The sequence below is a fragment of the Electrona antarctica genome (assembly GCF_951216825.1).
Source record: "Electrona antarctica genome assembly, chromosome: 17".
NCBI lineage: Eukaryota > Metazoa > Chordata > Actinopteri > Myctophiformes > Myctophidae > Electrona > Electrona antarctica.
Window position 1 is genome coordinate 4,086,004 of NC_136798.1, and position 13,355 is coordinate 4,099,358.

General features: G+C 41.7%; 1 protein-coding gene across 1 annotated transcript in view; it reads left to right on the forward strand.

Annotated features, from left to right (window-relative positions):
• Positions 1-13,355, forward strand: part of LOC306940570 (nesprin-2-like) — a 161,129-nt gene that overhangs the window by 84,191 nt on the left and 63,583 nt on the right. Inside the window, exons 58-61 of the mRNA XM_079525668.1 lie at positions 158-328; positions 2,795-2,928; positions 4,710-4,950; positions 8,892-9,074. Of these exons, the coding sequence (XP_079381794.1) occupies positions 158-328; positions 2,795-2,928; positions 4,710-4,950; positions 8,892-9,074 (729 nt within the window). The remainder of the gene's footprint in view (positions 1-157; positions 329-2,794; positions 2,929-4,709; positions 4,951-8,891; positions 9,075-13,355) is intronic.

Below are 13,355 nucleotides of genomic sequence, written 5' to 3' on the forward strand. Positions count from 1 at the left end.
CATCACACGGTAGAGACTCTACGAAACATTGGACAATTGAGAGTAGCAGGCTTAGCTGTTAACGCCTATCAACGGGAGGAGAAACCATTTTTATTTATAAATAAGAAGTAGAGATGCTATTTGGTGACATTATGCCGTTTGTCCTGGTGCTTTACAGATGGAGGTTTTGCGACCAGCTCTCCAACGCACCCTAGAGGCATGGAGTGGTTTTGACCACGAGCTGAGTGAGATCCTCCGCCACACCACCAGGGTGCGCTGCACTCTGCAGCATCAATGCACTAGTCTGTTCTCGCACAAGCAGGCAGTGGCATACGTAGAGCAACTTCAGGTGAGTACGATAATTATAGAATTGTCATCCTTTCGCACTCTGTATGCTTAAAGGACCACTTCACCACTTTATCTTCATATAATTGGTCCTCACTAATGTTCATGATAAAATACCACAATTTTTTTCTACTCTGTCTGTGTCTCATAGGAGGGCTATGGGCATTTTTGAAACCCGTCCACCAGTGACATCATCATTAGGAAGATTTATTTTTGAACAATATTTTTAAATTTGTATTATCGTGAGAACGATGGCTTCCATTTTCGCATTGCAACTTTTCAGGACTAGAAAGCCTGCAGTTTCTATTAGCTTGGATTCCCCATTGATGTCACTGGTGGACGGGTTTCTGAACTGCCCACAGCCCTCCTATGAGACACAGAGTAGAGTAGAAAGAAATTGTTGCATTTTATCATGAACATTAGTGAGGACCAACTATATGAAGATAGGTTGAAAAGTGGTGAAGTGGTCCTTTAAGAGTTTCCAATATAGATTAGATTGAGTGGATACATTTGTCGTGCTTTTCCAAACCAGCTATTGTCTGATTATAACACAAGCATATTATTTGCAGCAGCCATGTTCCAACTAGTGAAAAACCATTCCAGAATAGTGGCAAATGTTGACCAAATCCATATCAATCCCCGTGATTTGCGTCCATTCAGCCAGCCCATAACTAAGACCATATCAGACACTAATGTTAGGCGACTGGGCCCAGGGACAGATTAACCCCCACGAGGGCCCCTGGGCCGGTAATCTTTGCAGGGCCCCCATAGCACGCACGCATGCGTGCGACACTTTTATGTTTGTCAGTGTTTTTATCACCTTTTTGACCTAAATTTAACAAAATAAATGGCCAATGAAGGGCCCCAGGAGCCCATTTCAGGGTGTCAAACCTAGTACCTGACGGTCCAATTTCCCTGAAGGGCCCCTGAGAGCCAAGGGCCCCTGGGCCACGGCCCCACTGGCCCAATGGCTAATTTGTCCCTGACTGGGCCTCACATGAATTGGTGTTTCAATTGAAGGTGTTTAGTTTGATAGGGCTCAGGGTTCTGTGCGTGCCAGTCAATGGCGTGCACAGTGTGTGGAATTTATGGGGGGATTGTCACGGAATGGCTTTCCGGAATCTGTCGCCACCAAATTGGAAGCAGACAATTGTCTAGACTAGAATGTGACAATGTCCCTGTAGCAATTAATATGACCATTCACTAGAAGACAGGACACTAATTAGAACGGGTGTCCAGTCCACTGACCTTTGGTTATAAAGTGTATGCTCACAGTATACTGTATAACACAGTAAAAGGACTGTACTGTTTGATTTCATTTTTATTTAGCAAACAATACAATAAAACATACATTGCTGAGTGGCTTAATAAGAAGAAAACGTAACAAATTAATCTTGTTAAATGTCCAAATCAAAGGGATTGGAATTTGTTAGCCAATTAGGATGGAATATGAAATATTGGATAGATCCGTCTTGAACACATGACTATAGAGCTAGTGTGTAACGATTTGTGGGATTTTTGGACAGAATCTGGAGTAGTAATATAAAATAAATGTATTTTTCAAAAGTCGGCCTCCTGGTGGCGCTATAACAGGCCGTTCTGGAAAATTTGGGCAGAGGTTCATCGTTGGCATCCAGGGAGTGTGTGTGCAAAGTTTGGCATCGACCGGGTTAACGGTGCCGGAGATTAGCTGGTAACAGTCGGACGGATGCACACACACACACACACACACACACAGACTCACACACGGACGTTGTGCAAAACATACTCTCTCCCCATGCCTTCGGCCTGGTGGAGACAATTATAGCCAATAGGCAAATACTTACAGTAGCTGGAACAGGACTTGTAGTGTTGAGTTGTACATGTTTTATTATGACAGGATCACAAAGAAAAAAGAACATGTGTTTCACATAAGTTGGTCCCCCATCACGCAAATCGGTACACACTATCTCTACAGTAATGTGATCAACATGGATCTGTCCATATTCCATCCCGATTTTGGCTAATATTGCCTTCCAAAGTTTAACTTTGGAAAAAAATCTGACCCGTCTGAAGTGAGTGGTGCTGTACTGTACTGTACTGTACTGTACTGTACTGTACTGTACTGTACTGTACTGTACTGTACTGTACTGTACTGTACTGTACTGTACAAGCCCTCCTCCCTGGCCTGTGTGTGTGTGTGTGTGTGTGTGTGTGTGTGTGTTAGGCTGTGCAACAGTGACACTTGGTGGTGAACAAACGCTATAACGCTATTTTCGTGCTCGGACACAGCCAGGGACACAGGGACAGACAGACCCAGGGACACAGCCAGGGACACAGGGACAGACAGACCCAGGGACACAGGGACAGACCCAGGGACAGACAGACCCAGGGACACAGGGACAGACCCAGGGACACAGCCACACACATAGCTGTCTATAGGAGTGGTTGCACCACTCAGAAAATAATAAAAGGTGTTTTATGTCCACAGCAAGTCCAGGAGAAGGCTAGTGAAGGGGAGGAGCTCTGTGCTGCTGTGGACCAATCATATGAGCGTCTGCGGAGCACAGTCGATCCTGGCACCGCCCAGCTGCTGAATCAGCGAATGGAAGGGGAGAAAACACGGTCAGAGCCAATATATACATGACAAAGTTTAGATTTCTAGTACTTAGGTTGGATAAATGTATGTTTATCTAAATATGAATCTATCTACTGTCTGTGCTGTATTTGCGTGTATGTATTTTCATGTCATGAAGTGTCATAATTCATAATTGGCGTACAAAAAGCAGTGGTGGAAAAAATTATCAAATGTTTGATTTAAGTAAAAGTATCAATACTGCAATATATAAATACTCGGTTACAAGTAAAAGTTTTCAAATGTATGAGAATCTTTTGAAAATAGCAGATGTACAAGCTCACAATGCGTCGCGATGCGACACATTGTGAGCTTGTAGATGATAGATCGGCTAATTTCAAGTGGCCCAAATGCATATAGGGCTGAAGTGTTTAATGTATGTTAATAATAATAATCAAAGTAACTAACTAAAGTTTTCAAATGAATGTAGTGAAGTAAAAGTACAAAAATATTTGCCTCTGAGATGTAGTGGAGTAGAAGCAAAAGTACTGGAAATCGGAAACACACAAGTAAAGTACAAATGCCTCAAAATTAGTACAGTACTTTCATAAATTAAAATTTCATTTTAATTTATATTTATTTTTATTTTTATAACCTCAATTACACCCACACAACCTGAGCTTTGAACATTCAGTGGATTTTCTGTTGTGTGGTGCTTTCTCTGTGTGTTCTGGAGCCTTTTGAGCTGCAATGAAAACAGGCAAACAGGCCTCAACGGTGACTGGCAAAATTCCTATGTCATACTGTACTGTATATGGGATTTATGGACTCTTACAACACAGTCCACCGGAAAATCAGAGCACTTGTTTGAGCCAGAAAACCCCAGACCACAGAAAATATACTGAATGTTAAGTTCAGATTTTTTTGGGGTGCAATTGAGCTCAGAAAACAAAACAAAAAAAATAAGAAAAATTACAAAAACTTTTTTTTAATGTCACTAGCATGACTGAGAGGTCATTTTGGTTCCCCTGAAGGAGAATACAAAAAACTGATCTGGTCAATCAGAACAACCTTCAATTTGTCCCAAAGTGTAGTACCTCTGTATTTAATAGAAAAATGACCATGACTGTATGATAAAGGTGCTGCAAGTCTGACAGGACATTTTTATGCTTTCTGTCCTAAATGCCAGAAACTGTAAAAGGACGTTTATGTATTCTGCACCATTGGCCTGGAATAGATTGCTGAGTGGCTTAATACGAAGAAAACTTAACAAATGAATCTTGGTAAATGTCCAAATCAAAGGGATTGGAATTTAAGAGGTGCATCCGGTAGGCTTCATAAGTACATGGATGACTATCATCATCCATCATCATTCCATCATCTCAGAAATTTTCTAAATATGAATTTAAGCACATGCTACTTCTGTCCCTTTTTTCTTCAGTCATGCTTTAACCCATTTTGGGCGGGAACCCCTTTTGGTGTTTTAAACATTGTTATAATTTAGCTATTGAAAAATAGCAGATCTACAAGCTCATAGCGCGCCACCGAGTGGCTCGCTACGAGCTTGTAGGTCTGCTATTTTTGAAAAAAATTGCAAATATTTATTTCAGAAAACTGGAGGATTTAGATTAGAAGATTTTTTTTAAATTTCGAGGTTAGGCCCAAATGTAAATGTACTTACTGTCTGTAGTTACTTTCCACCACGCACTCAGCCCAACATGTGTTGCGCCTTCCTCCCTCTAGGTGGAGCAGCGTGGTGCAGGAGGTGAACCAGGAGCTCCTGGTTCACCTCCCACTCAGCCCAACATGTGTTGCGCCTCCCTCCCTCTAGGTGGAGCAGCGTGGTGCAGGAGGTGAACCAGGAGCTCCTGAGGTCCCAGGACGTGCTCTCCCTCTGGAGCGGGTACCTCCAGCTCTCCGACCACTGCTCTCTGCGCCTGCAACAGCTACGCAGTCAGTGGGAGGAGGTGCTGCAGACGACCCCCCAGATACCACCACCACCACCACGTGGCGTGGCAACCCCCCAGATACCACCACCACGTGACGTGCAGTCAGAGCTGGACGCAGTGGAGGTGAGTTAACCCATTTTGACCTGAGATCAGATTCTACAAATGTCTTCTACATCCTGACAGTTTTCTGAAAAAGCTATGTTTCTATGTCAGTCGATTTTTCAAAAATAGCAGATCTACAAGCTCATAGCGCGCCACCGAGTGGCGCGCTATGAGCTTGTAGATCTGCTATTTTTCAATAGCTAAAGCATAACATAATGCTAACACCAAAAGGGGTTCCCGCCCAAAATGGGTTCAGCCCACGGCTTTTTGTCAGCCTTTGCATGTGTGGATTCTTACTGAGTGAGGCCCCCTTTTCCACCGGTTGGGAACCGGTTCGGTTCGGTTCAGTTAGCCAGAGCTCCAAAATTGGAACGTTAATTATGAATTGAGTGGGCAAAACCATACAAAATTGTTTATAGGATCAATATAAGTAAATTAACATATGATAACTTTCGACAGTAGTAGCTTTTTCATATTTTCAATTCAGTCAGACAACTCTGAGTGAATTTAGAATATATATGTATTGAGCATAGATATATGAAGCATAGATTGGCACCAGGGCTCTGTCCCTATTCATTCCCTGTAACATTAACATTATAGTTAAGTTATTTTAGCCAAATCGAATTACAGGGAATGAATAAGACCCCCATGCAGGGGGATCTAGAAACAGAGCCTGTATACAGGTGGATGTTGGGGAGGCGGTGGTGGGATTTGCAAAAACTTCATGAGCAGCAGTTTAGCAGCAAGCGAGGCAGGGAGACAGCAGCAGCAGCAGCGGTGCACGTTCGCACAGCAGGAGAGAAGCCAGGAATGAGCAGGTAGGCAGATAAGTAATTCATTATTTCAGCGCCATTGCCGTTGATTAATGGCAATTGCGCTTTCATAGTGCATTCGATCGATCGAGCCATAATGCTACTTACGTTAGCCGGTTAGCTAGCTATGTTGTTAGCACAGCACTGGATCATCCATCTTAGATCGTCGTCGCCATAATAATCCATTCTATCCGTTTCTTTCAATCTCCTATTCCTTGTCCCAGATGGCATTTTTGGTCAAAACAGCGTTTCTTTGACGGCACAGAGCCGACGATGTGGAGCGTTCCAGTGCCCCGGTTTGGATTCATATTGTAAACAAGGCCTGTCTCGGCTCCGTTGAGCGTCCTAGGTTAATACTACATCCGGTAGACTGGAACTGTGGCTTTTCAAAATAAGAGCTCAAATGCGAAAAATGCTGGCGTGAATTAGATCCTAATTTTTCAATAAATGCTAGCGCTGTAAGTGTTAAATGCCCGCTCTGATCAGGTAAAGAGTGCATGAGACTCAGACTAGTCACCTGATCATTAGGTATAGGCGCGCTCACCAGTTGCCTGCCTGAACTAGCTACAGTACGCAGGCTTCATATCATTTCTTGGCATATTTTCCTATAATGTCTAATTTGCATATTGTACAAATTCAGTGTCATTAATCATATTTTTACCTATTCACCTATCACGTATGTATCACGGTGAAAATAACAATCTGTGATAAATATGAAAAAGCTACTACTGTGGAAGGGCTATCATATATTAATTTACTTATATTGACCCTATAAACACTGTAATATAGGTCTGGTTTTGCACACTCAATTCATAATTTACGTTCCAATTGGAGCTCTGGCTCATGGACTAAGAATTGGTTCTTGGTGAAAAAAAGTTCTCTGAGTGTTCTGGGAGCACCAGAACCAAAGTTGGATTTGTTCGGGAGGACAAACGGAGGTCCCATGCAGTTACATCCAACACATTTTAACCACCATACTGTATATAGTGAAAGGAATAGACTACGGTTCAATCTAAAAGTAAAGCCAACATAATATTTATTGAATAATAAATAAATGGCATCAGATCTTGTGCGCTGGCATTATTTCTATTTCCGTGGAATTTCCTATATCTTAGTACTCAAGGTGTACTTGAGTTTACCAAGATGCAAAGCAATCTTACTAAATACTGGCTTCCTCGTGGGTTTTTTTTCGGCCATGTAAAGAAGCTATAGTGCTGAGGAGGTGTCAGAGAGAGCTCATCTCTGTTCCTAGTGTATGTTGAGGGAGGTACATCTCTGCCTCATGGTAGCCAAGCATGCAGCTGTCATTGTTCCATGACGGTTCACAGAGTAGATTGTGTGCACATCTCAATGCCTATATTCAGGCTGCTGGATGTCAGGCATCAAGGAAAACATCAAAGAAGAGGAAGAACATCCGCACACCAGTCTGTAGAGCTCCGAGACTTACTTTATTTTATGACAACGAATATGCAACGCTTCGACCGTCTAGGTCTTCATCAGGCAAAATATTTTGCCTGATGAAGACCTATAGACGGTCGAAACGTTGCATTGTTCCATGACAACCATACTACATCCATGCTACCACCTATAACTATAGAGACTGCTTTGTTGTTATATTATTCACATTCAGACATGAGATCTAAAACATTGGATCAGCCCTTACGACTAACTATGTTGTGTACCGTAGCTGAAGTGTTTGCTGTGTTTGTCCGTGCGCCTTAGAATTAAACTAGACAGACTTCGGAGTGCTGGCTATTTCTTTCTTATACTGTGAGATTCAGGTGTCAAGCTGGACGGAATAATTCATAGATACAGTTTATGATGACGTCTGTCCTACATACATCCAATGACCCAGTTCTCAAAGTAGATTTCAGAACACATTCTGACATTCATTTTTACTTTCCTCATACCCATCATCTTTCCTCATACCCATCATTATTAGGATGGCAGTCCATTTCAGAGTAATCTAATGGACTGTGTGCTTGAATCACACATGTCCATCTCACTCTCGCTTTCTCTCTCTCTCTCACACACACACACACACCCACGCACGCATGCACACACGCCGGAAATGCTCTAATTTTCTTTTTTTCCGTCTGAGATAGGACTATAGGAACAGAGGGTTCAGGCTTCAGGTAGCACTCAAGAAGAACGGAGAGAGAAAATGTATCAGCAGTGGTGGTGTGTGCAGCTTCAATTCTCCAAACCCGAGATGACTAAGACACACACGTGACACATCTTTATTTCAGCATAATAAGACCAAAATGGATTGGACGTCATGGCGTAAACAAGCTTCTCCCTGTGGAGCTCCACTGCACTGCATTATTTTCTGTCTGCACATTTCAGCAGCACTCGTAAACACAACATACCTAAAGCAATAACAATTTTGACAGCCAATTAATGACGTAATTTTGGTGTTCCTTTAAAATATTAAATCAGAGTAGATGTTGGATTGCACTACATGCAGTATGTCAAAACAAAAACAAACAATGTTCCTTGATTGTCTTTAACCCATTTTGGGTGGGAACGCCTTTTGGTGTTTCAAGCATTATGTTATACTTTAGCTATTGAAAAATAGCAGATCTACAAGATCATAGCGTGCCACCGAGTGGCGCACTACGAGCTTGTAGGTCTGCTATTTTTTTTAAATCGTGAAAATGTGGCGCAAATCTTTGAATATATATTTCAGAGCGAACATTTTTAACTCAAATCTTTGCTTCTAGGGAGGTCCCTGGAACAACATATTTTCAGATGGGGGTCCGTGGCCCAATAGAGATAATTCTGGGGGTCCTTGACATGAAAAAGGTTGAGAACCACTGACATAGAAACATGGGTTTTTCGGAAAAATGTTAGGATTTAGAAGCCTTCTTTTTAATCGACCTCAGTCCAGAACGGGTTAAGTACCGAGGGACTGTAAGTGCGTCAGTCATGATGTGGGGGAGTAAATAATCACTAGTATTTGTTTCCACTGTGCAGACGTTTCATCTACTTTCTCTTTCCTCAGTGGAGTCAAGGGCATACTGTATGTCATACAGCCAGTTATCTCAGTTGTACTTCTTTGCTCATGGTCACGTTGTTCTATTGTCAGATACACTTGTAGAAATACAGCTGTGACAACACTTTTTCCGAGCATTATTCCCTTTTTTTCAGAAATTGCAGGATGGCATCGAGGATTTGCAAATCAGCGCGGGAAATATGTCCGCGACGTCCGAGCTTCTCATTGGACAGCTGGAACCCCTGCCTGCCAACGTCATCCAATCAAAGACCAGACTGCTGTCACGTGACATCATGCTGCTTGGACAAACGCTGTCGGGGACAAAGGCACATCTTCAGGTGAGGACGTAGATTAACCCATTTAGGCCTGACGTCGAAATTTAAAAAAATGTCTTCTAAATTCTGACAGTTTTCTGAAATACCTCATGTTTCTGTAGTGGTGCTCAAAATTATCTGTAATTGGCCGCCGACCCCCATCTGAAAATATGTAGTTCCAGGTACCTCCAAGAAGCAAAGATTTGAGTTAAAAACGTTCGCTCTGAAAGAAGAATATATATTCAAAGATGTGTGCCGCATTTTCACGATTTTTCAAAAATAGCAGACCTACAAGCTCGTAGCGCGGCACTCGGTGCCGCGCTATGAGCTTGTAGATCTGCTATTTTTCAATAGCTAATGTATAACATAATGCTTAAACACCAAAATGGGTTAAATGTACGTCACATTTGTATGAATCGATAAAGATGTAAAGATCTTTGGTTTCCAGTACAAAACAAATGCGATGATGCCACGTTGACGTTATGATTCAAATATCACCGCACGGTACTATATGATTCTTAAAGATTCAAATGATAAACAAGTGTATTATTTTTATTCAGAAATAGTGTCACGTGTTCTTGAGTGTTACTTGGGGGCAGTATAATTAAACAAAAGTGATATTTTTTTATTTAAACAAAAGTTTTGTCAAAACAAATGTAAGTGTCTGTTACTGTAGGTATATCGGTATATCTCTCCAGCTCTGTAGTAATCAATCAGACACATTTTCAGGTGGGTTAACCGTTTCCCACCAAAGAATGTAGCCTGCGTTATTTGTCGGGAAGCGAATAAATGTGTTTGATCCGATCTAGTGGAAAGGCTATACTCACATTAGCTTCGGATCATGGATGGCTATCTGTTGTTAGCTTAGACACTGGACTGCGCCATCTTGATTGTGTATGCACGTGTGTGCACGCGCACGCACACTTTCAGTTGCTTTCTCCAAATCGCCCTCCCAGGCAGCATTTCTGGTCAAAACAACGCTTATTGCACGGAGCCTAGCAGTCGCTGTATATGGCATCATGCAGTAGCATTGTGTGGAGATCAATAGATAGACCAATTGATCCTGGAATCTTAACACAACAAATCATATCACTAGTTTTGCTCTCTATGAACAAGAGGACATGAGACAAGATGTTCCGTGTCTAATGTCCATGTTTTGCTCTCTATGAACAAGAGGACATGAGACAAGATGTTCCGTGTCTAATGTCCATGTTTTGCTCTCTATGAACAAGAGGACATGAGACAAGATGTTCCGTGTCCAACGTCCATGTTTTGCTCTCTATGAACAAGAGGACATGAGACAAGATGTTCCGTGTCTAATGTCCATGTTTTGCTCTCTATGAACAAGAGGACATGAGACAAGATGTTCCGTGTCCAATGTCCATGTTTTGCTCTCTATGAACAAGAGGACATGAGACAAGATGTTCCGTGTCTAATGTCCATGTTTTGCTCTCTATGAACAAGAGGACATGAGACAAGATGTTCCGTGTCTAATGTCCATGTTTTGCTCTCTATGAACAAAAGGACATGAGACAAGATGTTCCGTGTCTAATGTCCATGTTTTGCTCTCTATGAACAAAAGGACATGAGACAAGATGTTCCGTGTCCAACGTCCATGTTTTGCTCTCTATGAACAAGAGGACATGAGACAAGATGTTCCGTGTCTAATGTCCATGTTTTGCTCTCTATGAACAAGAGGACATGAGACAAGATGTTCCGTGTCTAATGTCCATGTTTTGCTCTCTATGAACAAAAGGACATGAGACAAGATGTTCCGTGTCCAACGTCCATGTTTTGCTCTCTATGAACAAGAGGACATGAGACAAGATGTTCCGTGTCTAATGTCCATGTTTTGCTCTCTATGAACAAGAGGACATGAGACAAGATGTTCCGTGTCCAATGTCCATGTTTTGCTCTCTATGAACAAGAGGACATGAGACAAGATGTTCCGTGTCCAATGTCCATGTTTTGCTCTCTATGAACAAAAGGACATGAGACAAGATGTTCCGTGTCTAATGTCCATGTTTTGCTCTCTATGAACAAGAGGACATGAGACAAGATGTTCCGTGTCTAATGTCCATGTTTTGCTCTCTATGAACAAGAGGACATGAGACAAGATGTTCCGTGTCTAATGTCCATGTTTTGCTCTCTATGAACAAGAGGACATGAGACAAGATGTTCCGTGTCTAATGTCCATGTTTTGCTCTCTATGAACAAGAGGACATGAGACAAGATGTTCCGTGTCTAATGTCCATGTTTTGCTCTCTATGAACAAGAGGACATGAGACAAGATGTTCCGTGTCCAACGTCCATGTTTTGTTCTCTATCTCAGTGGTTCACAAAGTGGGGTCCGGGGACCCCTAGGGGTCCTTCAGGGAGCTCCAGGGGGACCCCAGCTAAAGTATATAGTTAGGAATCAAATGGACCCTTATGGGACTGTAACTCAGAGAGTGTACAAGTGGAACCAAATGGACCCGCTCTCAGAGTTAAATTAACAGTGTTTTTGCCATATCGGTATCGGAGTGGTCTCAAAATAATACAGCTTATATAATCGGTTTTAAATAAAATCTACTTTTAATTTCTGTACTCATCTCATTCAGTTGTGAAAACAGCCATAAAGATCTTCTCTCGTGGGGTATATATTGGTATATATTTTCTAATGGGGGTCTGTGGGGCTAATTAATAGATACAAATAAAGGATACCTATTTTTTAATGTTAATTAGAAAGGACTGTATCTATAAATACCTTCAATAACCCAGCAGGGAGACCCAAATGCCGTGCTGTCTTTACCTTAAAAATGAGTGAAGTGCCCTTTAAATCTTCAATGACAGCCACGGTACCATAAAGAAATAGAAAGACCTTAAAAATGATTTGGAGACGGAAATAAAGTTCTGAGAGGAAGGATTCAGGTTTTAACATTAATTTTTAGTAGGTAATAAAGTCAATTTACATAGAGAATGTGCTACTTGGTTCAGATGATAGTACAATACATCATATAATTTTAAAGTATTCAAATTGTTCCAAAATGGATCCGAACTGAACCTTCTTCTTCCCAGAATAGGCCTATCTCACAGCCCCCTTTCCACGCCCACTTCCGGTAGATAGTGGTGTCATTTAACATTAGGCATTACCACTTTTTTTCTCTGGAGAATCTAAGTACATCTCCTAATGTTAAAATGTCAAAGACCGATAATAATATGAAGAAAACACAATTGTATAACAACTCAAATAAGTAGAATAAACCTTACCTTTACAAAACGGTAGTTTGTGGCTTGTGAAAATACCTCTTTTAACATGGAAGCCTATGGACCGCAAAAGAAATAACACCACTATCAACAAAAGGGGGCGTAAAAAGGGGGGCGGGGAAATGCTGTGAGATAGGCCTATTGTTCCAGGTTTATACTGCATCTGACGTCAGATTTGTTGATATAAAGTTCATTGGCTTGAGATAGTTCATGTCCGCAATATCCCACGGTGGCGCTGGTTGTCGAGCACTCATTGAATGAATTTTATGAATGAATTTTATTTGTATAGCACCTTTCCAAACATATAGTTACAAAGTGCTTTACAGACAGGTTATAAAACAGTAATCATAAAAACATAAAAACAACAAAACATCAGAAACAATGAAATATGAAGAAAATAACAGGTCAATAAAACAATTAAAAACAATAAAACACTTGGCATACAGCTGTGTTTTTAAAAGCGTTTTAAAAGAAGACACTGATTCTGCTAACCTAAGAGCCTTAAGGGCAGGGAGTTCCAGAGCAAAGGTGCCCGAGCCGAAAAGGCCCGGGAACTAGGAGGGCCCTATCCGATGATCTGAGGCAGCGCACAGGGTTATGGGGTTGCAGCAAGTCTGTTATATAAATGGGAGCTAGACCATGTAGAGCTTTAAAAGTAATTGGACCAGCACATGGATGATGATGATGAGACTGATATTGTGACGTAAAATTCATCTCCTCTGTTTTCCGCACATTGATGGCCATTGGAGCCGGGAAAGCACAGAGGCTGGCGTTGCTACGGCAACCTGAAGATAACATTCTTTCCCTGCACTGGAGTTACTGGGCCAAGGTCAAAGGTCAAACTAGACTGATACCACGGCAGCTGCATGTTGAATTAAAATCAGTGCCTACAGTATCATAACTTTAATGACTGAGAAGAGACGGTATGGCGACTGAACAAGATATTAATGACAGAGAAGAGACGGTATGGCGACTGAACAAGATATTAATGACTGAGAAGAGACGGTATGGCGACTGAACAAGATATTAATGACTGAGAAGAGACGGTATGGCGACTGA